General features: G+C 37.8%; 1 protein-coding gene across 3 annotated transcripts in view; it reads left to right on the forward strand.

Annotated features, from left to right (window-relative positions):
- The window catches only part of LRPPRC (leucine rich pentatricopeptide repeat containing), a 153,177-nt gene that overhangs the window by 20,994 nt on the left and 104,829 nt on the right, over positions 1-27,354 (forward strand). For all 3 annotated transcript variants that reach the window (XM_020800523.3, XM_020800524.3, XM_020800522.3), the window contains exons 4-14: positions 3,046-3,167; positions 3,264-3,322; positions 5,270-5,356; positions 6,497-6,623; positions 7,723-7,867; positions 8,490-8,647; positions 9,482-9,587; positions 9,684-9,791; positions 20,689-20,810; positions 22,932-23,025; positions 26,943-27,012. In XM_020800523.3, coding sequence (XP_020656182.3) covers positions 3,046-3,167; positions 3,264-3,322; positions 5,270-5,356; positions 6,497-6,623; positions 7,723-7,867; positions 8,490-8,647; positions 9,482-9,587; positions 9,684-9,791; positions 20,689-20,810; positions 22,932-23,025; positions 26,943-27,012 — 1,198 coding nt within the window. The remainder of the gene's footprint in view (positions 1-3,045; positions 3,168-3,263; positions 3,323-5,269; positions 5,357-6,496; positions 6,624-7,722; positions 7,868-8,489; positions 8,648-9,481; positions 9,588-9,683; positions 9,792-20,688; positions 20,811-22,931; positions 23,026-26,942; positions 27,013-27,354) is intronic.

Below are 27,354 nucleotides of genomic sequence, written 5' to 3' on the forward strand. Positions count from 1 at the left end.
ACTTATTATTCCACATTTTTCCATTCCAAAATTTGTAGATCAATTTGGGTATAGCATAAATTAAAACACAGCCATCAGCATTCTGTTTTCTGCAACTCCTTTCATAGCTACCCATCATAGTCACTGTAAGAAATTGTTAGTGTTGCAGTTAAACAGCATCTAGAGCAGCAGTTCCCAACCTTTTCGAAACCGCAGACTGGCTGAGCCTCTTAGGAAGGTGGGGTACCCCCCGTGCTCATGCACACGCTCTCTCGGGTGCATGCGCGGAGCGGTGGGGGAGCGTACACGCGTGCCAGCACCGGCATGAGCCTACCCCTTCGTGCATGTGCAGGAATGCCTGCACGCCGACACTCGGGCACATGCAGAAAGTGCCTGCACGCCAGTGCTGGCATGCGCAAAGCAGCTGCACCACGCACATGCGCAAACCCATCTTCTCAATAACTCAGTGGCTGGTATCCCTTCCATTTTCCCTGTTTATAAATGCAAACATAAAAGTGATTGCAGCAGAATAGAGAGATCCGGTCTCTTCCCTGGTTAAATAGCTGTGCATGAAAGTGGTCACAGGAGTAGCCATGTGATCAGGCAGATGACTGGGCCTTTTTGTGTCGTTGCAACTGTTTCTGTAATGTACTGGTCAGCAGGACCAGAGCTCTATGACAGAGCACATGCTTTGCATACAGAAGGTCTCAGGCTGATGCCCAGGAAAAGCTGGACAAATGATCACATGGAGGAGGTGGGTTCCACACCAAGCAGGCTGAAACATGGTTCATGCCTGTCTCTAAGTCTTACCTTCTCCTAAGTAAGCTTATTGCACATCTCCCAGATTTTCTTTTGCAGGGTTGAGTCTAAAGTGTTCAATTTACAGTTAATGGTTTGTACTTCCCAGCAGCATTGAATAAGTTATGATGCATTATCTGGAAATTGTATCACGATACAATGTACCATGTATGGTAGACTTTTAGTTGTGACGACTGCGTATTCCAGACTCCCTGTTTTCCACATATTGTTGTAATATTTTTTGTTTTATTTAGAGGCTGCCTTTTTCCCAATAAGGGACCCAAGTTGACTTACAGTATTAAAAGGAATAGAATTAAAAACATAAATTAAACATTAAAAACCAAAACAAACTATATGCTAATTAAAATACTATTGAATAATTAAAAGCAAGCTAACATTAAAAACTGTCTTAACTTTAAAATGGCATTCAGGTACTCAATCATGATTGTTAAAAACTTGCCTGAAAAGATGGTCTTCACCTGTTGGTGGAAGGATAAAAGGGAGGGGGCCAGCCTGATCTCCCAAGGGAGAGCATTCTCTAACCTGGGAGCTGGTAATAACAGTGGTTAAACGGCTGTACTCCAGCCAAAACTGTGCTCACGACCTGGGGTTCAATCCCAGGTAGCCAGCTCAAGGTTGACTCAGCCTTCTATCCTTCCGAGGTCGGTAAAATGAGTACCCAGCTCACTTGGGGGGGGGCACTGTGTAGCCTGCATAATTCACTTGTAAACCACCGATAGAGTGCTTGAAGCGCTATGGAGCGGTATATAAGCAGCACGCTTTTTAATAATAATAATAATAATAATAATAATAATAATAATAATAATAATAATAATAATAATAATAATAATAATAATAATAATAATAATAATAATACAGTGGTGCCTCGCACAACGATTGCTTCATACAACGATGAATTCACACAGCGATGGGTTTTTTGAGGAATTTCCCCCATCGTTTAACGATGTTCTCTATGGGGGAATTTCACTTAACGATGTCCCTTTTTGCTCATTTAAAAGTGTCTTAAAATGTTTGAAACCTGTTTTAAATGCTTGGATTCCATAGTGCACCTTGTGAAACATGTGCAAACTTAATTTGGTTTTGTTCTGAGTCTTCATTAATTTTTGGTGATTTTTTTATTTTCCCCATTTAAATCAATTGAATGGACAGTTCAATGCATTTAAATAGGGAAAACAAAAAATCACCAAAAATTAAGGACGACTCAGAACAACACCAAATTAAGTCTGCATAGGGTTCAGGAGGTGGGCTAACGATTGCAAGCATTTAAAACCTGTTCCAAACATTGTAAGGCACTTTTAAATGAGCGAAAACTGACATCGGAAAGGGCTCTTTGATCTCCATTTTCCTGCTTTTGAAGCTCTTTCCGATGTCCGTTTAAAACCTGTTCCAAACATTGTAAGGCACTTTTACAGGAGCAAAAAAGGACTTCGCAAAGCCATTGAAATGTATTGAGTTGGCTTCAATACATTCCAATGGAGGAAACATTGTTTCACTCAACGATGTTTCCTATGGGTTTTTTCACTTAAAGACGGCAATCCGTTCCAATTGGAACGGATTAACCGGTTTTCAATGCATTCCTATGGGAAATGGTGTTTCACAGAACGATGTTTCACACAACGTTGATTGTTTTGGAACCAATTAACATCGTTGTGTGAGGCACCACTGTAATAATAATAATAATAATAATAATAATAATAATAATAATAATAATAATAATAATAATAATAATAATAATAATAATAATAATAATAATAATAATAATAATAATAGTACAGTGGTGCCTCGACTTATGAACACCTATACTTATGACCATTTCGACTTACAAACAGCTCCAGTCGCAAAATTTTGCTTCAACTTGCAACCGCAGCTTCCACTTATGACCAGGAAAAGGTGGGAAATTCAAATTTATAATCGTTGGTGGCGAAGAGGTTGCTTCTTTGTAGCTCTTTCACCCCAACAGTTAGGGAAAGGGATGCAGTGGCGGGGGGAGGCAGCGGCAGGGACAGTGTTTTATTTTTATTTCATTTTTTGGTTGTTGTTTTTTGCCGGAACAGATTAATCGCGTTAATGCTTCTACTTACGACCATTTCAACTTACGTTCCATCTTCTGGAATGGATTATAGTTGTAAGTCGAGGCACCGTAGTAGTAGTAGTAGTAGCAGTAGTAGTAGTAGTAGTGTTTGTGTTGAATTATTTTATGTCATTGTCCTGTTTATTATACTGAATGTTGTGTTTTATTTTGTTCAGGTATCACCTATGATATAAGCCATTATAATGCATTGCTAAAGGTTTACCTTGAGAATGAACATGAATTCTCTCCAACTGAATTCTTAAAAAAAATTGAGGAAGCTAATATTCAACCCAATCGAGTAGGTATTTCATGAAGGAATCTCTCTCCACACCCAGCACACACCACAAATAAAAAAAAGCAATTTTGAGTTTCACTTATATTTCCTGTTTTACAGGTCACGTATCAGAGACTGATTGCAGCCTGTTGCAATAAGGGTGATATCGATAGTGCCAGGTAATTGTTTTCATCCAGGTATAAATCTTTCAGCGCTCCTGTATGTCTGATAACACAATCCTATGCATGACTGCTGAGAACTAAGAATTATGGGTACAGTGGACCCTTGACTTACAGACGGCTCCACTTACAGACTTTTTGAGTTACAGACTTCTCTGGCCGCAAAATTTAGGTTTGACTTGCAGCCTGAGAATTGACTTACAGACCTGAAAAAAACCAAAATGGAACAAAAACGGCCTGTTACGGGATTAATCGGTTTTCAATGCACTGTAGGTCAATGGAGACTTGACCTACAGACTTTTTGACTTGAGAACCGCCTTCCAATACGGATTAAGTTCTCAAGTCAAGACCCCACTGTACCTTATTTCTAGGTAGCTGTATAGGATTATCATCTTACTATCTTTAAGCATAACATCAAATTTAAGCCAACTGTTCAATTTGCTGATTTGAAGTGAAAGAGACCTTTAATTTCACATTCAGCGTAATCAGTGTTCCCTCTAATTTTCATCCCAGCTGGGTGGGGTTCTGCCCCTTGCACACACGACTTCGCCCACATGTGTGGGAACCTTTAGCACAATTACTGAAATGGTAGTCAGCTTTTCTAAATAACCATTAGTGGAGATGGATAGTCTTTTGTTCTTGCTAAATTTGCACATAATAAGCCAGATTGTATTGTAATGGTTCCCTCCCAAACATTTTGACATCACACCATCTTTTTGAGTTTTGAGAAAACCTTACACCATCCCATCCCTTCTTTGCTATCATCTAACCTCCTTTTAATACAAAGAGTAGTTTATTTACTTGTATATTCCATAAGATTATATACAGTACTGCTGACTTAATGTGGGATGTTACTCTAAGTGGTTTACAATAAAATAAACAATCACTCCAAGCACCCAACAAAACAAATAAGAAAAATATATGCATCAAATAAAAGTAATTCAAAACTAAACTTTAAAACCTATGAAATCATTCAAATTAATTTTGGAGTGACGTTTGAAAATAAATGATTTTTAACTGATATAAACGTTTTGTTTTCAGTAGGAAATTCTATAATCTCTTTTCCCCCTTAGAGCTCCCCTTCATGCCCACGCACGCACGCACGCACGCACGCACGCACGCACGCGCACACACACACACACACACACAGGACTGGGAACCAGTGCTTCAGTGCAACATGCACGGGCAGGAACAATTCACAGTAATAGTGGGCTTATGCCTTCTCCTCCTGTCTTCTTTGGCTGGAAGAAGTTTGGAGTCTTTTATTTTATTGTTTACCACAGTTACTGTGTCATCAAGGTTGACAAACTCTGACTAACACTAACTTTGCTAGTTTTTACACTGTGGAAAATGTGGGGTAGGGAAATTTCAAATTTGTCATCTTAGCTGTATGAGAGGAGGGAAGTGGTGAGGATGTGAGCTCAAGGCTGACCGTTGCACATGCATGTCATGTGAAACCTTGGTTTATTGTAATGTGCAATTGTAGCCATTGCATATATATTTGAAAACTACAGTAACCTATAAGGAGCATCTTGTAAGAAATACTGTGTTTCCCTGAAAATAAGACAGGGTTTCATATTAATTTTTGCCCCAAAAATGCTTTAGGGCTTATTTTCAGGGGATGTTTTTTTTTCATGTACAACAATCTACATTTTATTCAGATATAGTAATGTCATATTCTGGTTGCTGCACAAGGGTGGAGGGTGGGCATTCACTTAACTGGGGCTTAATTTTGGGGTAGGGCTTATATTACGAGCGTCCTGAAAATTGCACTAGGGCTTATTTTCAGGTTAGGTCTTATTTTTGGGGAAACGGTATTTTATCCATAATTTCTTGTTTAAGAGGCTACTTTTCTTGTACAGTATGAGTTTAGTGATTAAATGCAGTGTATTTTCTCACCTTTTTCCCCGAAGAAAAATACAACTCATTTTGTTTTTTATTTTGCAGCAATATTCTTAGTTTCATGAAAAGTAAAGACCTCCCAATTACCGAGTCTGTATTCAGTGCTCTTGTGACGGGCCATTCGAGAGCTGGGTAATTTATATTTTCTGGTCTTTTTCTGTTTGTGTAGTTGTTTAATCTTACTACTGTGACTGTTTTGAATGTCTGTGAAGAAAAATGTAGTAGAACAGTGGCCAGGGTTTCTGAGAGTTGCAATCCAAGAACACCTGGTTTACCCAAGGTTGGGATTACTATTCTTGTGTCAAAGTGCTTTGTTTTAATCTTTTATTTTCCTGGTTTGGTCCTAACAAATATCTCACAGATTGAATTCGAATAGTTGTAGAGGAAGTTATATTGGGACCTTTTAAAGAAGGAAAGCCTCTCCTGCCCCAACTGCCCCTATGGCTGCTTCTTGTACAGTGGTGCCCTGCTTGATGACGATAATCCATCCCAGGAAAATCACTGTTAAGTGATATCGTCGTCAAGCAAAAAAACCCCACTCCTATTGGAATGCATTGAAAACCGGTCAATGCGTTCCAATAGGGAAATATCTCATCATCCAGCGAAGATTGCCCATAGAGAACCACCGATGAGCTGTTTGAAATCGCTGTAAGGCGAAGCTTCCTTCCGGAAAGCAGCCATTTTGAGAAGGGAGGAAAGGCATTTTGTAGAGGGAAGCCATTTTGCGGAGCCGGAAAAAACATCATATAGCGAACAAACGGTTCACGAAGCAGTCTCCTAATCAACGTAATGTGGATTTCCCCCATAAGAACCATTGTTTTGCGATCGCAATAGCGATCACAAAAAACTCATCATGAAGCGATTCCAACGTCATGCACGGTAAGCGTATAGCGGGGCACCACTGTATTTGCAGAAAGACTTTAGTCAGTGGTACAATTTAACATTGTGTGTAGCTTGGCAATTGGGGTCTTTTGCAGAAGTCTTAATGGCAACAACATGCATACCCGTGGGCAAGCCATTCTTCGCAGGCTCTTCCCTTCTCTTATCCTTTCAGCTACTTGCCAAAGGTGCCATATTTCATGTTTTCCTCTTACACAGCAATTAAAGTGAATGAAGAAGGTCAGTGAAGTGACTCTTGGTTTACATTTAGGATTAGGGTTTAGCTTTAATCATGAAATAAGATTTAATGGATCCCATAGCCTGTATATAAAATTGTGTTTCAAATATCAATACATTGAAATAACTGTTGCGTTTTCATATATCTTATTTCAGAGATATGCAAAATGCAGAAAATATTATTTCTGTTATGAAAAGTACTGGAATTGAACCTGGTCCAGATACATATGTTGCCTTGTTGAATGCCTATGCCCGGAAAGGTGACATAGATAAAATTGAAAAGGTAATGTAGAGTCACAATTTTGCCTAGGAATATATGTATTCTTTTAATTAATATCACTGTTTTTGCATGCATTTTTCTAAACTGATAACTAATGTCATTCTAGTGTGCTGCTATTCTGGAGTAGTAGGCATTCAGTAGTAAGCTGAGGAGAACAACTTGCCTGAGGTTGCCTATACAGTATATTTCGCGAGGCATAGACTTCCTACTTGATATTCTTGGCCTTAAAGTATCTTTATTCACTACACTATAGCAATTGTAAATGCTACAAATCTCTCTGGGACCTGCCTACAGTCATCTCTCCTGGAAAAACTGTGTATCTGTCTTTGACATCTATAAACTGTAAAAGAAAACTCAATGTTTATTGGGAATAGTGTTGGAAACAATGGGAAATTGTAGAACTGAGTTGTAATTTTCACAGATCACATCATTTAATGGCCAAATGTATGTCCCAGTTACTTTGATTTTCTAGTCATGATTAATCTATTTTTTTCTACCATGGATTTTATGAGAGCTGCCTGTTATAAATCTACAGACTTCAACTAACCAAAGTGGCAGGTTCAGTTGTTCATTTTAATCCACAACAGAACCAGTATTCTTTAGGCTTCCATTAAGAGCAAATGGATGGCAGACATGAAGTGATGCTGGTGCTTTCCAAATCATTTTCTCTCTGTCTGGAGAAGTCCATAAAGATGAAAAGATATATTTGTGCCAAGTTAATACAGCACTTAAAAATGATTTGGGCTGTTTAATGTCTAGAACCTTTTGAATACCCCTTCTGTAACAGAAATAACCAGCCTTTATGTTGAATTTAAGAGTGACTGCTATCATATATTATAAACCATTATTCTGAATGGTTTCCGGAATTGCCTTGCATGTGCAGTTTTCTGTCAAAATACATTACAGGTTCACTCTGCTCAAGTATAGTCTTGTGAAGCAAACCTATGTTAGATCCCATTCGTTGTGGTTTTCATGTTCTGATGGCATATTTTCACATATAAAACCTGTGCATCTACGAAAGTCAGTACAATACTTTCTTTATAGACATGATGCTATTGTATGTTTCATACAGATTATATGTTTTTTCTCTTGCTGTGTACAGACCTTGGAAACTCTTTCAAAGGATGGCTGTTGCCTTACAGACAAAGACTTGATGGATGTCATTTTTACTCTTGCTAAGGCGGGATATCCTCAATATGTAGAAAATATTCTGAAGAATATGAGATGCGATGAGCATTTTATTCCAGGTAATGTTCTAGAAAAATGTCCAGAATTCTGGCTTCCTGGTTTGTACTTATTTTTTAAAAGATTTTTTTTAAATGCTGATGTTTATTCACCATATTTAATACACCACACTTGGGCACTGTGTAGTAGTAATAGCCACAGAACAGAAATATACATAACATTTCTATCCCAACATAGCTTTAAAAAATTATTTTAGTAACATTCCTTTGTGTTGCACCCTAATCTTTTACTGAAATTGTATAGAGATGAACCATGTGTTTATAAGCTCTGTCAAAACCTTGTCTCATTTGTGTCTTATCTTTACAATTTGACTTTGTCTAGTCTTGTCAATATTAAAGTGCAATAATCTATTTTTTCTCACCAGTGCTTTGTGATTTTTATAATGTCATATGAGCACTTATAGAATAAAGTGCGTTAAGAAAAAGCAGGATGACTACTATCTGTATTAATTATTTGTGATTAGTTATTGTTATTATACTATCATTTTTCATATAATAATCTTTAAGAATAGCAAGTGCTTTGAGATATATTCTGTCCTGCACATTAATGCAAAAAAGAGTTGATTTTTAAAAAAGAATCTTAATAATATTATTTCCTTTTATCCACTTTTACCCCAACATGTAGACTGTATGAATCTTAGTCTCCATTTAATTACGCACCAGTTGGAAGATACAGCTTTTCAACTTCTGAAACCATTTTTTCGGTTATCATTGGATGCCCAGAATGGAACTAACATTGAGCATGGTGGCTTCTTACTACAGCATTGTATAAATTTGGATATGGTAAGTGAAGTCCTAAAAGGTTGTATAACAGACTTAAAAACAATTGTCCTGTTATAAGATCATAGAATTGTCAGACAAGGTCTATGCCGAAGTGGGGAGATTAAAGGGTACTTTGCAGTCAGTGGGCATTTGGATGTAGTCTGAATTCTGTTTCTTTCCTAAAGCAAACTCTTCACCCTAAATCAGTGGTTAAATTTCAGTATAACACTAGGTAACCCAGGTGTTCTTGGACTGCAACTTCCATTAGCCTTCACCATTAGTTGTGCTGGCGAGAGGTTTTGGAAGCTGCAGTCCAAGAAGATCGAGGTTGCCTAGGATTGAAAACCACTACTTAACTTTTTTGGCTATCTTTTTTTAATATACTTTCCTTATCTTCCTTTGCCTATCCTTCCCTTGAATTGTAGTGGCAACTGAAATAGTGCTCGATGCCCATATCCCAGCTTATAAGAGATAAAAGTCTTTGTCATCTTCTAGCACCTATCTTTATTTTATTCAATATTCTGCTTCCAGATCCCCATGTGAGATCAGTCAGTTTCTTTCTCTTTGAAACTGTCCAGTCTTATTAGTCAGTAGCTTCCAGGTGTCAGCTTTATTATTCTTAATGTGCTTCCCTTTAGGTACCTGAATTTGGTCAACTTAATTATACCTGGGCCTATTTTTGCTCCCCTGTCACTGTTAGGATTGTATGTGTTGGTTTTATGGTCACTCTTCCAAACAGTGGCAACACAGTCTTCCTCTCAAGACTGTTCAATGTACCCAGTTTACTCATTGGTAAGTTAAATGTCAGTAGTTGTGAGAAGTTAGAAATTCTTTAAACTTTCTGTTTCTTAACAGCCTATAGCTAAGTTGAAATATATTTGTGACAAAGTGAAAGAAATCAACCTCCATTCTGCACCTCTGCAGTCTTGTCTTCGGTGGGCACTTCAGACAAATAAAACTGGTATTTTCTCTTTTTTTCCTTAATTTGGTTCAAAAATTTTCCTAATTCTCTTTATACTTCTGTTTGCTCATGCTCTATCTTTCTGAATCTTTTCAGCTCAGGCCTTTTCCCTGTTGAAGACTATGAAAGAAGAAGGTTTGCCCATCAGACTCCATTATTTCTGGCCATTGCTGGCTTGGCACCAGAAAGAAAAAAATCTTCAAGGTTAGCTAATTTGATCAAGCCTTGGTTGCTGTGAATGCGAAGGTTAATACAACAGCCAGAAATTAATTTTAACAAGGGGAGGAGAGCTGTTGTGTGATGCAAGTAGCCTTATTGAAACATTATTGTAATACTGGTCAGTGATGTATGTAGAGCAGCAGTTTCCTCAGCATATTTTTTTCATATTTTTTGCATCAGTATAAATTGGCTTAAGAGTGGAACTTTGTGGAGAGTTGAATTAGTTTGGCTATAGCCATGTTTCTTGTTATTTCAGGAAACTATATCCTTTACAATCTATCTCTTAATGATTTTGGGTGAGATTATATTGAAATCTAGCAAGCTTTTAAAGGTCAGTTTACATCATGCAGACTTTGCTCAAAATGGAGAAGAAATGACCCTTTTTTCTTTTTCCTATGCAGTGATAAGTGAAATGTGGGCTTAGTTACAATAATAACAGCACAAAAACCTCCATTGTTGAATGAATGATCATGGGCTGACAGCATACTGACTGAAAGACTGAAATGTTCAATCTTTTGGATTCTTAAGTAGGTTTAAGCGTTTAGCACACTTTTCCCTGTTACACATGGGGGTGTCTATAGGATATGAATAAAAATTGAACAAATATTAAATTTTAAAGTACAATATCTAATTCTTTGGTTTGCATTACTGGTAATTCAGAAAGAGTAGTCTGATAAAAAGATGCTTTTAACAGAAGTACTTTCCCCTTGGGGAAATTAAAAACTGTCTTTTTCATCTTATCTCACAGATAATGTGCTTTAGAATGAGATGCAGAGTTGTTAGTGTGACACTGGGTGACAAACAAAATGCACAAACAACAAAAAAGTGCTTTTAGCAGGCAGTTCATGTTGCAATTTTATTTTAAAATATACAGTCACATTCTAGTTTAGCAGAAATGCTGAAACAAGTATTCCCTAGTTGTTTCTGGCAATAAAAGTGTCCCATCCCCTTTAAAAAAAAGACTTTATAGAACAATATTCTGTTCTTGTTAACTCTTTAGGTCCCTGAAGGTGTCTAAGACTATTGGCAAATCTTCTAGTGTGCCATCTGAATTTCAGAATGTTGCTGATGTATTACAAAAACCCAGTGTTATTTACTAAAACAAACTTTAGCTTGGACTTCAGAGAAGTTATGTTTCCCCCAGATATGAATATTGAAAGGCTTACACGTACTGTAACTGCATTCATCCAGTTGCGTATTTTATTGCATGCCTGAATGATTGTCTGCTTCCTGCAATGAGTAGAATCAGCAAGTGTGGTTTTTTTTGTATGAGTCTTGGAAAGGGCAAATGAGGAGTGAGTAAACAAGCAGTTGTGAGATTTGTGGCATCCGTAGTGCTGGAATCTCCTTTCAGACGTCCTTCAGTAGCAGAAGACTCCAGCCGTCGTTCACTGAAAATGGGGGTAAGGAGAAACACAGAAGTGTTTTGGCCACTTACAGGGAAATCATATTCCAAGTCTAGATGAATAGAAGGATGTGTGCATGTGAAACATTTACCAGAGTAACTTAAAAAAACTTTTTGAACTCTAGCTACAAAAGCATCAGTCATCTGCATTAGAAACATCCAATATTCTTATTCCTATATTGTTCCAGTATTCATTGCACATTGTAATAGATTCCTTCCAATCATGGAGAAGTTCGCTTTCAGCATGAAGCTACTAGAATAATTACTGTATTTTTTGCACCATAAGACTCACTTTTTTCCCACAAAACAGGGGGGTGGAAAGTCTGTGCATCTTATGGAGCGAAGAAAACAGATTATATTTTCCTGTTTTCTTCTCCTAAAAAATTGGTGCGTCTTATGGAAAGGTGCGTCTTATGGAGCGAAAAATACGGTATTATTTTTCTTTTTATAAGTGGAAAGACTCACGACTTTATCAGGCAAATGGGAGGATCTGTAGCATGCTATATTAACAAAAATATTGCTGGGGAATTTTGCAAGTTTTTTATTTTACTTGGCTAGTGAGGTAGCAGTAACGTTTGAGATAAAGGAACTATCTGTGTAAATTATATTAAATGCCAACATGAATGTTTGTTTTTTGTTTTCAATAAAACTTAGACCTTGAATTCCAACAGGGTCTATTTTGTATGTGTAAATACTAAGAAAATGATATAATTAAAATGATATAATTAACGTAAAAGACACTAAACAAGTTACAGTATTGTTTCATCAGATAATGCCATGTTTCTTTTCCACATAGTTATGGGATGCCTCCGCAGAACAATTTCTTTTGGGTTGTCTAGTTCATTTTGTTTATTCATTCCAGTTTTTTGAAGGAAATTATTAAATGACTGAGGTATATGGGCTATGGTTAGTTATACGAAGCAGAAACTCTTAATTGAAAGTGTGCTATTCCCTACTAGACAGCTGCCTCCCATAAAATAAAGTAATTCTTTTTCTATAATGTGTCTTATGCAAGAAGCTCTTGAAAAAACAAGCTTGGACTTGGTTTGTAGACCCTGTTTCTAATTATAGTATAAAAATAATGTCTGTGTGTTTCCCAAACAATCTTCTGTCAAAGTAAGGGGGAGTTACAGACTTGTGTACCTTCAGAAAATAAGACTTTATTATGACTTTTGAACTGGTCTTTAAGATGGAAAAATGTGACTGTGTAAGTACTGTTTTCTTTAGTGGCATAAGTTTGATCTAAAAGTGAACTGCGGACCCCTTGTGCATAAAATGAGAAACATTTCCTAAGGCCAGGAGGGCTAGCCTTGCTAGACTCTAAGGCTAGACTCTTTAATTAGAAATTTGTCTTTACTCACACAGTTAAAGGATTGATATGGATTAATCTCTCTGACCCTTGATGGCCTTTCTCAGATAGTGATTAAAACAAAAAAAAAATCATTTAGGTGAGTATTTAATGGTTAGGAACAGATGTTCAGTCATTAAAAATGTAGGGCTTTCCCTTTTTGCCCTCCTCTTAACAGTTCTGTGTCCCTTATTAAACCCAGTTGGGGAATCTCTTGGTAAGTCATAGATAAAAGGGGGGGGGGGCTTTCGTAGATATAATCAGCAGTCATAATATTACTTCAATTGCATTGGAGATGTCACATGAATCTATCCTTAAAGAGGCAACAAGATCTTTTTATCCTTCTGTATTTGTATAAATTTATTTAATAAAGTTTACATCTGCAGTTTTAAATAAGTAAGCATGAAGCTTACATTTGTATTTCCAGTGGAAAGAAATGTTCAGTTTTGCTGTGAAAAAGAATTGCTAAATTAGGAATAAATAGGAATTTGGAGTGGCTGTGCATGACCGTAAAACAAAGTCCAGAATATTGGCTGGATGGTCTTTGGAGTGAGCTGCTGTGAGCTTCTGTACCTCTAGAATAAGGTCAACTGAAGTAGTCCAGGTATTCCAAAAACATTCGGATGTACCCACAGCAGCAATGTACAGTGGTGCCTCGCACAACGAGTGCCTCACACAACGATAAATTCACACAACGATGGCTTTTCCTGAAAAATTTGCCGCCTCACACAACGATGTTTCCTATGGGGAATTTTCGCACAACGATGTCCCTTTTTGCTCCTGTAAAAGTGCCTTAAACTGTTTGAAAAGTGTTTTAAATGCTTGCTATCGTTAGCCCACCTCCTGAAACCTATGCAAACTTAATTTGGTGTTGTTCTGAGGCGTCCTTAATTTTTGGTGATTTTTTGTTTTCTCCATTGAAAGCCATTGGATGGACCGTCCAATGGCTTTCAATGGAGAAAACAAAAAATCACCAAAAATTAAGGACGCCTCAGAAAAACACCAAATTAAGTTTGCATACGTTTCACAAGCTGGACTATCAATGCCATGCATTTAAAACAGGTTTCAAACAGTTTAAGGCACTTTTACAGGAACGAACATCGGAAAGAGTTTCAAAAGCAGGGAAACTGAGCTCAAAGAGCCCTTTCCGATGTCCCTTTTCGCTCCTGTAAAAGTGCCTTAAACTGTTTGAAAAGTGTTTTAAATGCTTGCTATCGTTAGCCCACCTCCTGAAACCTATGCAAACTTAATTTGGTGTTGTTCTGAGGCGTCCTTAATTTTTGGTGATTTTTTGTTTTCTCCATTGAAAGCCATTGGATGGACCGTCCAATGGCTTTCAATGGAGAAAACAAAAAATCACCAAAAATTAAGGACGCCTCAGAAAAACACCAAATTAAGTTTGCATACGTTTCACAAGCTGGACTATCAATGCCATGCATTTAAAACAGGTTTCAAACAGTTTAAGGCACTTTTACAGGAACGAACATCGGAAAGAGTTTCAAAAGCAGGGAAACTGAGCTCAAAGAGCCCTTTCCGATGTCCCTTTTCGCTCCTGTAAAAGTGCCTTAAACTGTTTGAAAAGTGTTTTAAATGCTTGCAATCGTTAGCCCATCTCTTGAAACCTATGCAAACTTAATTTGGTGTTGTTCTGAGGCGTCCTTAATTTTTGGTGATTTTTTGTTTTTTCTCTCATTGAAATGCATTGGACGGACTCGCTCAACGAGTTTTAGATAGGGCGAAACTCGCTCTACGAAGGTCGGTAAGCGGTTCGCTTACCGACCTTCGCTTTGCGACCTGCCAATCAGCTGTTCGGCGGGTCCAAAATGGCCGCCGGAAGCCCCAAAATGGCCGCGCACAGCGTTTTCGCACCCTCGTTAAGCAAGGGGAGGGCGCAAAAATGGCTGCCGGCCATCCTGGAACATCGCTGAACAGTGAGTAAAGGAGACTTTTGGAACGCATTAAACGATGTTTAATGCATTCCAATGGCTTTTCCTGCCCCGTTCAGCGATGTTTCGCTAGAGCGAAGGTTAATCCGGAACGGATTAACCTCGCTATGCGAGGCACCACTGTATTTGTATTTTTCCTTACTGTGAAATAAAATATAACCCAGCTAAAACGACCTTAACTTTCCAATCTATTGATTACAATTGGCCTGGGTTGGTTAATGAGTTCACTGATGTATCAATTTAAAAGTTAAAGTCATAACATAAATGATCAGTTGTGACTGCAGACAGCTAAAGTATTTAAAGAGAAAGTTAGCCTCAGTATATACACTAGGAAAGAGGAATGCTACTGTCTGTGACCTGGCTGAAGTAGCAAGCCCTCTACATTTGTGCAGAGCTGCCATTTGTGTGAATTAGAAAAGAAGCCAGGAAATTCTCATTTAAAACACACTGAACACACAGATCTTGTCTGATACAGGAAGCTAAGGACAGTCAGTCCTGGTTAATACTTGGATGAGGGAACCACCAAAGAATAATAAGGATCTATAGGTAAGGCTGGAAAAGAATTCCTGCCTGAAATCTCAGGAGAGCTGCTGCTAGTCAAAGTTGACTGTACTGGGCTGGATGATTTGGTATCAGCAGCTTCCTGTGGTCCTTGGCACTTGCATGAAAAAGTACAGTCTAAATAATGAAATGGTGAAACTGTAGTTTCCCATTGAATCCAAACTGCCATGGGGAACTGTGGCGTTTCCAAAGAAACCAGGATGTCACGTTGTGCCTTTAGGTACAGGCTTGTTGAGAATCTGTTGACCATAGTTTCCTGGTGCTGATGTAAGAGGAAGCAGCTATTAATTGAAGATAATCTTGCTTGGTTGATTTGTGTGAGAGGAAAAGCAAAGTAACTGCATGTGGGAGCTGTGAGGTTTGTTCATAACCAGCACTTCTGGGTTCAGTATATGTTTCGTACCATATGCATTTAAACTATGTTTGTGGTGCTGTAGTCAAAACTCTGCTCATGACCTTAGTTCAGTCCCAAGAGGCTCAGGTAGCTGGCTCAAGGTTGAGTCAGCCGTCCATCCTTCCAGGGTCAATAAACTGAATTCCCAGATCATGAGGAGGAGGGCAATGTGTAGCCTGCATAATTAAATTGTAATTGGAACTTTAAGCACTGTTGGAGTGATGCACTTTGCCTTACTAGTATTCTAAATCAGAATTCTTACAGTATCTGCTTAAAAGTAAGGCCAGCAGGTATAGTTTTGTGATGTTTTCTACTGTATCTTTTGGATTCTTGTCTTTTGAATATATCAAACCTTATTCACTGTGGTAACTGCGCTGAAACCCAATGTTTCTCCTAATGTGGATCTGAAAGGTTTTTTTAATTGTAGAATCACAAGCGAAATGTATTTTATTACAGAACATTGACACTTTACAAATTTGAAACATAAGCTGACTGTCAAAATCTGAAAGGTATTGAGCAAAACTATATTGTAATTATTTCTTTCTGGATAAATTTGCCAGTTTTCAGCCAAAATCAGTCAGTGTTCTGTTTTAAGGCAAACTTGAGTAGATGATGCGACTTTAATTTAGTTTGACTTGCCGGCATGTATTTTTAAGTGCTCAAAGGGAATTCACATTTGATTATTTGCACCATAGTGCACTGCATAAAATATTCATAGAAGTGTCACTTTTCCATAGGTGGCACTCCAGGGTAAAGACAGGGACTTCAGGAAACTTTGTGTTTTTTTTAGTAACAAATATGTGAGGCAGCTTGGGAAAAAAAGGAGAAAGCATATGCTACTTAGATCTGATATCCTGCAGCATCTGACAAATCATTTTTATGCTAACAGAAATAACAGTACCTGCATAGGTTTTGACATGAATCCAGAATTAGTTAACTAGATGTGATGTAATAAAATTCAGCATGTTATGTGGATTTTGCAGATAAGTGCTTATCCAGAGTGTCTTGGGGGTAACTTTTAAATAATGGTTATAGAAGTTTATCATTTTATTTCTAATAATGCAGTTACCGTAAATTAACAGATGTTGATTTTTTTATAATGCACAGTGCATTTCTACTGATAAATGTCCTATGTATGTTACAGTCCAGACCTGATTTTGTTTACAGGAACACGTCTCCTCTACTCCATTCAAACCCCTCTGTAAAATCCAAATTTTGTGTAAGGGCTTATGCTTAACCTCTTAAATCCCTGTTCTTCATTGTAACCAGGCTTAATATCAAGGTTTGAACAGGTCACTGTTTTATACTGTTGCTTCCAGGAATCCCACAGCCGCTATAATTTCTAGACATGCTGACTGGAGGAATTTGGAAAGTATAGTAAACAACAACAGCAATCCTTGTCGAGAAACAGTCAGATATATTTCATTCACAGAAATGCTCCAGTAACAACTAAAAATTCTTAATTTTTAAAGCCACACACTTGCTAAATGACAAGGTGAACAATTGGAGAACTGGAGAACCGTTGGATAGCTTAGGAGTTTGATTCCCCTCTGTGTCTCCTTGACAGGAGCTGGACTTAATGATTGATAGAGTCCTTTCCAGCTCTGTACTTTGATGATGTTGATGATAATTGCAAAGAAAACTCTTGCCTTTTGATAGCGGTATTGGAACCTCACCAAGGATGTTAATGTGCAAGCAGACTTGATGGAAAGAGATCCTCCTTGAGGTACTTGGGTTCCAATCAATTTAAGTTATAAATGTCAAATGCAGTGTTTTGAATTGGTAGCTGATGAAGTTCTGAAAACTGGCACATTATGCATACACCTAGCCATTCCAGCCAAAAATCTGGCATGCATACTCTGTATCTGGGGCATGTCATGAGAATGGCTGATGGTCAGATTCCAAAAGATCTCCTGTATGGAGAATTAGTGCGGGGAAAGCACCCCAGAGGGAGACCACAGCTGCGATACAAGGATACCTGCAAGGGGGATCTGAAGGCCTTAGAAATGGACCTCAACAGATGGGAAACTCATTCTGGAGGCAGGCAATACAGCATGGCCTCTCCCAATTTGAAGAGACACTTGTTCAGCAGGCTGAGGCAAAGAGGCAGTCCCGAAACCAGCAAAATCAGGGAGCTGGAGAGGGGACTGATTGTATTTGTCTTCAGTGTGGAAGGGATTGTCACTCTCGAATTGGCCTTCTCAGCCACACTAGACGCTGTTCCAAGTCCTCCATACAGAGCACGATACCATAGTCTTTTGAGACCGAAGGATGCCTACCAGGATACTCTCTATCAGTTGACCCTCTGAGTTACTTGGAAGAGCAGCCCCAAGCATAACACATGGCAGTTGTCCAGCTGGGGGGGGGTGACAGTTAGTGGAGCATGGGTTATTTTAGTCAAGACTGGTGCCTATACTGTCTAGAAACTGTTGCAACTGGCAAACCAGCTGAAATTGATGGAATGTGTTCTCAAGTTACAGAAGCACCTTGGACTTCCAGTGAGGGGCTCAGACGCCCTCTTTCGATTATAAATTCTTTCTTCTTTTGCTTGCTTCTTGGTTCAGCAACACACTAGCCAGGGTTTGAATTAATCGGGGGGGGGGTAGAGGTCAGAGTTCCTTTGGGCACACCCTAAGAGTGTGGAGCGCCTTTTTTCAAAAAGCGAAAGTGACTAGTGAGCAATATCCTTGGTACTTGGCAAAGTAAGTTGCACTAGAGCAGTGGAAATTGGATGACTCAACTCCTCCCTAAGTTTCATTGATTCATTCGGTCTACTCTAGTTGTGACTTGCTACACTAAAATAAGTTACTGCTAGAGTAGGCCTATTTGAACCAATGGATCTTAGGGAGGAGTTGTCTCACACAATTCCCACTGATTGAGTGGAGCTACAGTGGACCCTCAACTTACAGAGGCCTCCACTTACAGATTTTTCGAGTTACAGACTTCTCTGGCTGCAAAATTTAGGTTTGACTTGCAGCCGGAGAATCGACCTACAGACCGGGAAAAAAACCCAAAATGGAACAGAAATGGCCAGTTATGGATTAATCGGTTTTCAATGCATTGTAGGTCAATAGAGCCTCAACCTACAGACTTTTCGACCTGCAGCCACCGTTCCAATATGGATTAATTCCATAAGTCGAGGATCCACTGTAGTATAGTGCAACTTGCTATGCTAAGTAACATACCTCCATGTAAAAGAGACAACCTGCTTATTCACCAAAGCTTTTCATCAATATGAAGTTTTGTAATATGATTTTGTTGATCATCTTTTGAATTTTTATAATTTTTAACTTGCTTCCCCCCCCATACACACACACTTGTTTTTCTTAATCAGATTTGTTGGGTTTTGTTTACTGATTGTTTTTTTTAATTTATTGAAAAGTGGCCCATAAATGTTTTATTGGTAATAATGTTTTGTGTATGTCCAGAGAAGTGTGAGGGTTGGCATTCTTATACTTCATTGCTTCAGTTTGCTTTCCTTTAACTTTTGAAGGCCAGGTCTTTTCAAGATCTTCAGAACATATGACTGGAGCGAGGGGGCTTGAACATCCTGCTTTGATGTAGCAACAAACTGTGCCTGTATTTTTAAAATGTATGGAGGCAAATGAGAATTTTCATTTGGATACTCTGAAGTATTGTGTTTTTCTTTCAATAGTAGCACAAGTTGGCAAGTGTCCTTAGTCTTTATCCCTCTCCCCAAGGCCACCATGTGTTTCAAGTGGAGTTTTCACAATTCTAGTTTTAAATGATTGAAAGGTTGGGTACATTTCAGCTTGGATAAAGACTTTGTGTTCCGAGTTCAGTGCTTCTGAATTCTGACTCCTCCCTTGATGTTGGATTAATTTTTTCTGGTGTGGTGCTTTCTGCATTGGTTTAATAATCTCTTTTAATAATGAGTTAATGTGATTTCACTTATATTAGGTTAACATCCTTGTTATTTATTTGTAATCTTAACTCAATATTATATTTGGAAAGAACAATACTTCTCTAACCCTTGTACAGTGGTGCCTCGCTTAACGATTGCCTCGTTTAGCGATGAATTCGCATAACGATGTGTTTTTTTAGAAAATAATATGCACCGTATAACGATGTTTCCTATGGGTGATTTTCGCTTAGCGAAGTTTGGGACCATGCTTCGCATAACGAATGCGATTTTAGGTCCCCTGCTTCACTTAACGATGTTTTTTTTTTCAATTAAAAAAGTGTCTTAGAAGGGTCAAAACGGTTCTAAATGCTTGGATTCGTTAGAGGACCCCTTAAGTCATGTGCAAACCTGATTTGGCTTTGATCTGACGTTTCGTTAATTTTTTGTGAATTTTTTTTTTTTTGGCCCATAGGAACCAATGGACCTGTCAAAATCTGACAGCTCCAGGCTTTCCTATGGGGGAGAAAACAATTTACAAAAAATTAACGAAAGTTCAGATCAAAGCCAAATCAGGTTTGCACACAACTTAGGGGGTCCTCTAACGAACCCAAGAATTTAGAACAGTTGCTGAGTCTTCATTAATTTTTTGTGAATTTTTTCTTCCCCCATAGGAAATAATGGAGCTGTCAGATTTTGACAGCTGTCAAAAGTTGGGGGAAAAAAATTCACCATTAATTAACGAAAAGTCAGATCAAAGCCAAATTAACTTTTGCATCCGTTTTAGAGGGTGCAGAAGCTAATCCAAGCATTTAAAACCATTTTTGACCCTTTTATGACACACTTAATTTTGCAAACATTGACTTCGCAAAGCCATTGAAATGTATTGAGTCAGCTACAATACATTCCAATGGAGGAAACATTGTATCGTTTAACGATGTTTCCTATGGGTTTTTTCGCTTAAGGACGGCAATCCGTGCCTATTGGAACGGATTAACCGGTTTCCAATGCATTCCTATGGAAAATGGTGTTTCGCATAACGATGTTTCACATAACGTTTTTTTTTGGGAACCAATTAAAATCGTTATGCGAGGCACCACTGTAGTTTGTAAGTGGTTTATGATTTGCAATTTTGTTTATATTGTAGAGAAAGTACTTCTGATTTCTTAACTTAGAACTTGATTACTGAGGGACAAGAAATAAAAGGCTAAATAGAACATAAATAAAAGTACTTCTGGCAAAACTATTAAGTTCCCTTTTCCTTGAAGCAGGACAAAAATTTATAGTTTGAACGATTCTTTTATTAGAATACTAAATTGAGCTTCTGAATAGCTGCAGTTGCTTATCATCTGTTTTTTCCCTTTAGGTGCAGTTGAGGTTCTCAAAGTAATGCATGAAATGGATGTAGTGGCTGATGAGAACACATATAGCAACTATGTTTTATCACATTTTGATGATGATGTCAGCTCTGCAGGCCGTCGGCTGCAGGTGAGTTAAGACAATCTGAATTCTTTAGAGCCCAGGTTTAAACATAGTGTGCAACTAAGGAGAGGTGTGCAGCTTTGTGCTATTGGACTATTTCTCCCAGAACAAATTATGGGAATTGTAGTCTAACAACAGAAATGCCTCTTTTCTTTTTCTGTAAACAGTGCCATGATGTGCACCTCTGTTGCTAAGTTTCTTTTTTCTTTAGCAACAGATGATCTGAGGCAGACTTCAAATTCTCTGCAAAACATTGTTTTGAAAATGCTTGCATCCTTATATCTACTAAACTCCATTTAATGTAGTGTGGCTTACTTACATGTACATTATTTCCTTTTAAGACCTTGAATAATGCTGCAAGCTGGCATTGAAAGTTTTGTATAGCACAGTTTTCTGATATAGACAACTTAGTGCAGCAAATGTACTATAATCTTCACTAGAACTCCCAAGTCCACCAATCAAAGCCAGGTACAAGACAGGTTAAAGAAGGCAGACATAACTGTAGAACAAAATGCCTTTGAGAACATGTTTGGGTCTCTAGTTTGTTTTTAGCAGCAGAACTGGAGTTCAGACTCACATCCTTTTGTGCATAACTGTACTGTTATGTTTCTCCAGTCTTCCTTGATTTTATAATATGGGAATGAGGAAGCCTGTTATTAAACTCTTAAGAGTAGGGAGCTTCTATTGCTCAGTTACAGATTACCTGGAGATCTGCCAGTCTATCTTCTGTCCACTTTGATGTTGGCTGGATTTAAACCCACTTTTTGATTTCTGAAACCTTACATGCATGCTTTGGATATATGTGAATTTCAAAAAATCAAACATTTCCCAAAATAGATAAATCCTAATTGGTTGCTGTAATAATCAGATGTAACGGCTTTGTAGCTAGTTCTGTCCTTATATACAGCCTAGGAATATAATTTGAAATCTTTGGCCATGTAGTCCACATAAATTTATATACCAAAATTATGTACTATTTTATTTCCTTGAGAGCTGACCTCATTTTTTTATACACTGAAATCATGCCTGTGAGATTCAAAACTTTATCCACAGTTTTGGACATTTAGCGTAGTTCCAATAAAGGTAGTTCCTGATTGGGCTATAGATTCCTTTCCTTAAAGAACAGCATGGGTTACTTTGACCAGACTCCTGCATAAAGAAATGGTGTGCAATCATACCACAGTTTTTCCCTTTCTGGTGTGGCCCACTTGTAAACCGTGTGAGACTCTGCACATAAACAGAAGCCTACATAGGCAGGAACACGTATGTGACTGACCTTCCGCTCTGTACTCCCTTAACAGCATTCTCAGCTTTGAATTTAGAACATAATGCAAAATGAATACATTTGCTGTTTTGTGTAATTCATATTTATCACAGAATTTGAACTTCATTGATGAAGAATTTGTATGTTTAAAGTACTGGATTTTACCATTGTACATTTATTTATTATTATTGATTTTTTTTACTCGTATTGTATTTATACTGTCAGGGGTACACCATACTGTTGAGTTAGACATACCTAAACAGGCTAATTTCTGTTGATTTAGGTTTCAGTGGGTTTAGGCCTACCACATTTTGCGAATGATTGGGCTGAAAAGAAGAAAACAAAGCTAGTCTGTTTTGGAATACAGCATTATTAAAACCTTTTGTCTTGAGCTTAATATGCTTTTTAGCAACAAATTCATAATTCAGTTTCATGCAGGCTTTGTAAAGTTACACTGATATTAAGCATAATTTTAGAAGTGGCCTTGCCAGTTTAACATTTCTCAGTGATCTAACATGAAGAGCTAGAAAGTTTGCATTGGGACTGTATTTCCAAGAAAATTGGAAGTGATCTCCTGTTTGAAAGAATTGTTTTGTGGCTTCAGCTACATATTAAATGGGATTAGAAAGAGGGCAGTTCTTTTTTAAAAAAATAGTGCTTCATATTACTTCTGGCAGAAAGAACTTCCTAAGGTTGAACAGTGTAAACTGATATTAATGCAAGAAGGTTGGAGGACTAAAGCTTGCCTGGGAGACAGAGTCTGTTTGGTGTGCTAATGCCACACCTAAATTTGAACCTGGATTTTTATATACATCCATATATCAGGTGTTCCTTTGCTTCATCACCATTGTGATTTGTCATAGGAAATGGGCTGTCCTATTGGCGTTAAGGAACTCTCTCTAGGCCAAATCATGTATGAAGGTACTGAAGGACGTTTGGACAAAGTTTTAGCAATATGTGAGTATTCCTAATGTTGCACTTCTTATGAGAGTATTGAATTTTTATGACTGTTATTCTGTAGAGGTTAGTCTTAAGGACTGTGGATGGTTCTGTTCAGTGCATTACAAACAAAGCAATAGTTTACCCCGGCTACTGAAATAAATAACAATTTCATGGTCATATTATAAATAGAACTCCTGAGCATATGCTAAATGGAGGATGTGAATTTGTAAATCTAATAAATACATAAGAAAAGACAGTGTTGGGGGAAGATGGAGGAGATACACTGCAAAAATTTTCTAAGACATATAAAACTCATTAGAAGTATTCATATTTCTCTACAATATTAGAAATACAGCTGATATAATTTATCTTAAAATGTTCTTAAACTTCAATGAAGGGAATATAAAACCACACCCGAGTAAGAATTTGATCAGATCTTGAAACAGGAAATCAGTCTGAACTTCTTATTTTAATATTTAGTTTTCTACCTTGACAATATGAATATGAGACTTTCATAAAGTAAGAATGATAGAAAAGAAAGTATGATAGCATAAATCAGTAGAGATTTAGAGTGATGGTGTCTATTGATGTATGTAATTTGCACTAAACTTTTACTGTAATTTAAATACAATCAATATTCTCTGAATTCATGGATCTTTTGCTTCTATGTTTGTCCAGTTCTGAAAGGGTTAAATCTAGCATTAACTAACCTGTGGAAGCATCCATGAAAAAAACTAATACAAAATCATATAGTTTGTATTCTTTTCAAGATAAAGCTTGTGTGTATGTGTGTTTGCTGTTAAGTCAGAAACGACTTATAACAACCCTAATTGGACTTTCAAGGTAAGTGAGATCTTTAAGGAGTGATTATATGAGTTCCACTCCCCAATGAGTTTCCATGGCTAAGTGGGAATTCCAACCTGGTTCTTCAGAGTCCTAGTCTATCATTCTATCCAATACACCACACTGGGAATCCCATTTAGAGTGTTCAGATTAAACTGTGAGGTTGAGACAGTGGTTTTACCCTACTTGAACTAAACTTAGTTTTCCATATAGTCATTCCATATCCCAAGGGCTTTTTTTTTAAGTTCCTTTAATAATTGACCATGTTTTTCACTTGTATAAATTCACCTTTGTTGCTAGTGTTGCTTTGCTAGCAAATAAAACACCTCATTTTCAGTGTCTGTTGGGGTTGCTACAGATTTCAAGGTCATTCTTTTTTGTTCTAAGTACAGCAATGTAAATCCTAACCTTCTAGTGCTTTTACAGGATTTTCAACTTTGAATTCCACATTATTATGTTTGAATTCCACATTATGCACAATTATGTTTTCATTAGCTTCTGCCCATGGTAAACAATGAATGGATGAATTTCCTGAAACTGTTATAGAAAATGTTTATATTGTTCCTTACCTTGAATCAAAACTCCTGCTTCAAGAAAAGCACCTAGTGTTTGTCATGTATGTTGCACAACAGATACACAGTTATTCTTTCCCTACTCAAATCTTTTTTGGAGTTGTTCAAGCCGTTTTCCTGCCTGAGGCACAGCAGCAAATGTTGCCCCACCTCATGGTAAGCATATAGTACTTAGAAACTGGCAAAGTCTGTGGACTTACGAGGCAGAAGATCTTACAGCCATCTTTTCATCATCTTACTTATAAGAAAGCAAAGAATAAAGACATTAGATATTAAATAATTAACTTCTGCCTCACTCTGCCTGATGTTAGGGCCAGTTCTGCTCCTTTATTATCAGATTTTGAAACTGAGAGCTCAATATACATGTTCCTATCAGGATGATCAAGGTAGCTGTAGTACCAGTTTGTACCAGTGTGACACATGAAAGAGTCTACACAGTTATGTTTCAGGGCATGACAGTCTTGGGACCATTATCAGAGATGTTTTGCCTGTATTTCAAGTGAAAATTCTCTTTTGATTATAAACTGTGGAGAGAGACCTCTGTCATTTCATTTGAATTTGAGAAATGTGCTTATGAAGTATTTTTCCTGGTCCAAACCCCTTTACATCTGAAGATGCATTAATGCATACTTCCCATAGCACTTTTGAAAGCAAAACTAAGTGGAGCCTCAGCTCCTAAAATGTTAGTGTCTAGATTAACCTTTTGAATGTGTAGTTTGCTGCGTTTGCTGCTTCTAGGTTTTTTTTTAAGGGGCGCAATATTAAAAGATTTAATTAAAGCTTGCTTTTGTTGTGCAGCTGGTGAGGAATAAGGCAGCCTGTTAATGCAGACTCCTATCAAGGATTATTGATTCTTTTTCCAATCCCTTCTAATGTATAGATTTCTGTTACTGACAAGCTGGAAACTGAAGCATCAGTTAAGGAATCTGGCCACATAAGACAGCATGCAGAAGAGCAGCTGTTTCCCCTTTATCATACCATTCCATTCCACTTCATTGTCATCTGCTTTTGATTTTCTCAGACTTCGTTTGTTGCTAAGGAAACCAGGTTGCAGACTGTCAGCAGCAGCTGAGCATACAAAGAGGAACTATGGCCTGATTTTTTTTTTATTTTTTTTTTGGTTTGTTATTTTAAATGAACAAAACTTCCAAACAGATATTTTAAAAAAAAAAACTTTGGTTTTTTTTTTTTAAAAAGAAAGATCAACAAAAGTTAGACAATATTTGATGGGAAACAAGCTGTTTTTCTACAGTAGGACTATTTTGCATGGAGAATCACTTCCTTATTCCGCTATGTCTGACATCCTTTTTATATAATTGGGAAAATATGTCTACTCTTGGATGTTTGTACACCAATGTAATGCAGTGTTTTAGAGTGTCAGACTGAGACTCTGCAGACCTGGGTTCAACTCCGACTTGCTCATAAAACTCACTTGGTGTCTTTGGCACTTTCTTAGACATACCTACCTCACATGATTGTTGTGAAGATAAAGAGGAAAAGATCTATGTTCACTGCTACAAGCTTATTAGAGAAAAGTGAGATATAGATGTAACAGATAAGCATACATCAATAAATATGTGAGAGTTGTATGTCTATGTAACTTAACGGCCTGTGGTCTGTGCTTTGAAAGCATTGACACTGGGAGGAGTGAGCTGCGGTGCTCATGTTGAAATACCTGTGTTTGGGATAGGTAGGAGCCTGAGCATTTGAACTGCTAGAAGTCCTGTATAAATGCTGGTGTCTGGAGCCATTTAATATCAGTTTTGGATCACTTTTTCCAAACTTCAAAATTAGAGATGGGCATGAACCACTGATTTTCACAGTTCATGTCAGGTTGTTTAGTGGCCAGACAGGTGTTCAGCGCTTCCCAGTGCCCTCTCCTCTGAGTCGGTACTTGCTGGTGGAGGCGAGGCTGGGAAACCCTGAATACCTAAACAAACTAGCATGAATCACTGAACCAGAAGTGTGTGCACGTTTCTAGTCACGATCCATGGTTTCCTGGACAGAAACATCGGTCTTACGCACTCATCTCCTTGTTGCAGAGCAACTTTGATCCTTAGTAGCTTGAACTAACCCAAAATGCTCTTCACCCACACTTCTGTTCATCAGTCTGCGAGCCACACTTAAGCTTTTGCACACACTTGTTAGGGCTCCATAGGCTTGATGAATTTAGTTTGCTAGATAAATTACTGAGGGGTGATCGACAGTTTACAGATGTACACAGTTGACACCAATTTACTAGGTGACACCGTTGCGAAACGCTGAGTCTGCAGTAACTGCGTCCTTCCGTTATTGACAAAAACTGCCAAGTTCTGCAATCCAAAGCTATTTAATGAATGAATGGAAGTAATTGATAGTTGGATTTTTAAAATGCTTTTGGAAAATAATGTGTTGACTTACAAAGACTGTTTTGAGAAATAGATACAATTTAAATAACTTTCATTTGATATTGTTTAATAGATGTGTTCAAGAAAAACAAGGGTTAACACATTCTAAGGCATTTTATGTATTCTGCAGTGTCTTCCCCAAATATGCCAGCTATGGATTGCACAGAATTCAGAAGATCTCTAATCTTGGGATTCAAGGCGTAAGTGTTTGGAAAGTTTCTGTACTTTGAATTGTCTTTTTATTTTCCAATCCTAGCTGTTAGTTCCATGGTAAGGCAAATAGCTCTCTCTCTCTTTCTCTCTCTCTCTCTCTCTGTGTGTAATATGTATAACATATAGACACACACACATATACTGTACATATTTAGTTGGACTTAACACTCTTAGTAAGCTGGGATGCTATGGGAGAAGCTAGGTGAAAAACCATCTTCTGACATTCTGATTTGGTATGTGTGTGTTTGTGTGTTTAGTCGTTTAGTCGTGTCCGACTCTTCGTGACCCCATGGACCAGAGCACGCCAGGCCCTCCTGTCTTCTACTGCC

Source organism: Pogona vitticeps, chromosome 1, assembly GCF_051106095.1.
Source record: "Pogona vitticeps strain Pit_001003342236 chromosome 1, PviZW2.1, whole genome shotgun sequence".
Taxonomy (NCBI): Eukaryota; Metazoa; Chordata; class Lepidosauria; order Squamata; family Agamidae; genus Pogona; species Pogona vitticeps.